At 51.4% G+C, this 2,109-nt stretch overlaps 1 protein-coding gene across 1 annotated transcript; it reads left to right on the top strand.

Moving 5' to 3' along the window:
* The first annotated feature begins 708 nt into the window (after positions 1 to 708).
* LOC135389478 (uncharacterized) lies at positions 709 to 1,887 on the top strand. Its single transcript, XM_064619520.1, has one exon. The coding sequence runs from the start codon at positions 709 to 711 to the stop codon at positions 1,885 to 1,887; it is 1,179 nt and encodes a 392-aa protein (XP_064475590.1).
* Positions 1,888 to 2,109: the final 222 nt, after the last annotated feature.

Genomic DNA, 2,109 nt, shown 5'->3' with positions numbered 1-2,109 from the left:
AGAAGTGCAACTTCTTTACTCTAAAGACAATTGCCAATGCTTCTTTCTCAGGCTGGCTGGAACATGTAACTGTGGCCGTTGAAGTACGAGATGCGTACGCAACTGTGCGTAGAGTGCCATCCGGGTAGACATGTGACAAAACACCCGGCGTCGGGAACTTGGCGCCCCCATCGCCCGGCAGCAGCCGCAGTAGCCCCCTCCTGCACTCACGTTTGGGTCGCCGCAGGAGGGAGACCCCCACGTATAGCTGTGCGTGGCTTTCCCGTGTCTGGGGAAAGGGGGATCCTGGCGGTTGAGTGGACCCTGAGGTTGTTTTGGACCCTTCGGGGCCCCTCTGGGAAAGCAACACACCGCTTTGGCCCCTGCTTCCCATAGTCGGGTGGTCCTGGAAGGCCCGGCCAGGATTATTCAGCTAGTCGCCATCTCCCTTTTCATTACTTTCTCTTCCTTGGTCTCCTTCTTTCTCTCCTTTTCCTCTTTTCACCATCCTTGGCGGCAAGGGTCAACCTTGACCAGTCTTTCACTCTCCAGAAGCTGCACTTGGGTATAGTGCAGAGGCAAGTGTTAGCGTGTGGGACACGTTCCCTCGTTGGGCTCGATGGTGGGCGACACACCTCCTGCACTGAATCAGTCTTCTCTTTTATGGATTCTTCTCGTACAAAAAAACATGATCAGCGCCAAAAGAGGCGCTGCACCGATGCACCAGCTATGCAAATCCTCGACTTGACTCCTGAACCTTGGTTTGCGAAGTTCCTCATAGTCCACTCGGAAGATGAGACCAAACCTATGGCTAAGGTATCACCATTCACGATTGCAAGAGAGTTAGAAAAGACAATAGGGAAATCTTATAATGCTCGAAAGCTGACCACAGGAGATCTACAAATTGAAGTGACCACAAGGCAACAAAGTTCCGCTCTCCTTTCACTTAATAAAATTTCTGATATATCGGTCACTGTGACCAGACACCGAACACTTAACATCGTGAAGGGCGTCATCTCAGAGTCTCAACTCCTTGACTGCTCAGACACTGAGATCGAGGAAGGACTTAAAGACCAAGGCGTTGTGACAGCAAGGAGAATTGTGATGCGTCGGGATGGTAAAGACATCCCGACGAAACACATTGTCCTTTCCTTTCAATTGCACAGGCTTCCTCAGACCATCAAGGCAGGGTATCTTAATTGCCATGTACGTCCGTATATCCCGAATCCGCGACGCTGTTTCAAGTGCCAGCGTTTTGGACATGGGTCGCAGGTCTGTCGAGGACAGGCGATCTGTCCAAAATGTGCTGGCATGGACCACTCTGCAGAATCCTGTGCAAACGAAGTCCGCTGTTCGAACTGCAAAGGGAGCCACCCTGTCTACTCCAGGTCCTGCCCCCGTTGGCAGGAAGAGAAGGAAGTACTCAAAGTAAAAGTGACGCAGAATATCTCGTATAAAGACGCAAAAACACAGGTAGAATTTGCCAAAAAAGGCACGTTCTCCGAAGTGGTGCGCCGGGGAGTGGCACCACTGCGGAAATCTGTGGAGACGCAGACTTCTGGGTCTCCACCCCACACTCCCCCCACACAAGAAAAGCCTGCGGAGAGCTTGCTTCCGCTGGCACCAGCTGCTCAGGTGGGCAGCCGGGAAGTAGCGGCCACAACCTCTACGGAGGTTGATGGCGAGCTGTCAGTTTGGGACGGGCTCACAGGGGGCTCATCCCAGGCTGCCACACACACGATGGATGTTGACGATGATGACTGCATGTCGCAGAAATCATCGTCAAGCCTTCCCCCCAATCCTTCCTCATGGAAGGAACAAAGAACGAAAAAAGGAGGCCGAGGCAGGGGCAGAACGTCCCTAGGGAAACACAAGCAGCCCCCCCCAAGGGTTACACCTCCTACATAATGTACAGTCTCTCTTTGTTCTTATTCATCACTACTTTCATTATGGGACAGGTAATCCTTCAGTGGAACTGTCGAGGCCTCTACACTAACATAGATGATGTACACGATCTCTTTGAAAAATACACTGCAGCTTGCTTCTGTTTACAGGAAACCTATCTTCAGGAACAAAGTTTCAATCCCTTCCGCAGATATACTATTTTTAGGAAGGACCGTACAAATACCA

Source organism: Ornithodoros turicata, chromosome 3 (assembly GCF_037126465.1).
Source record: "Ornithodoros turicata isolate Travis chromosome 3, ASM3712646v1, whole genome shotgun sequence".
Lineage (NCBI taxonomy): Eukaryota > Metazoa > Arthropoda > Arachnida > Ixodida > Argasidae > Ornithodoros > Ornithodoros turicata.
This window is presented reverse-complemented; position numbering and strand designations above follow the sequence as displayed.

What these genes read in the sequence shown, in the direction of transcription:
- LOC135389478 (XM_064619520.1), top strand. Translation starts at nt 709, where the DNA reads ATGCAAATCCTCGACTTGACTCCTGAACCTTGGTTTGCGAAGTTCCTC.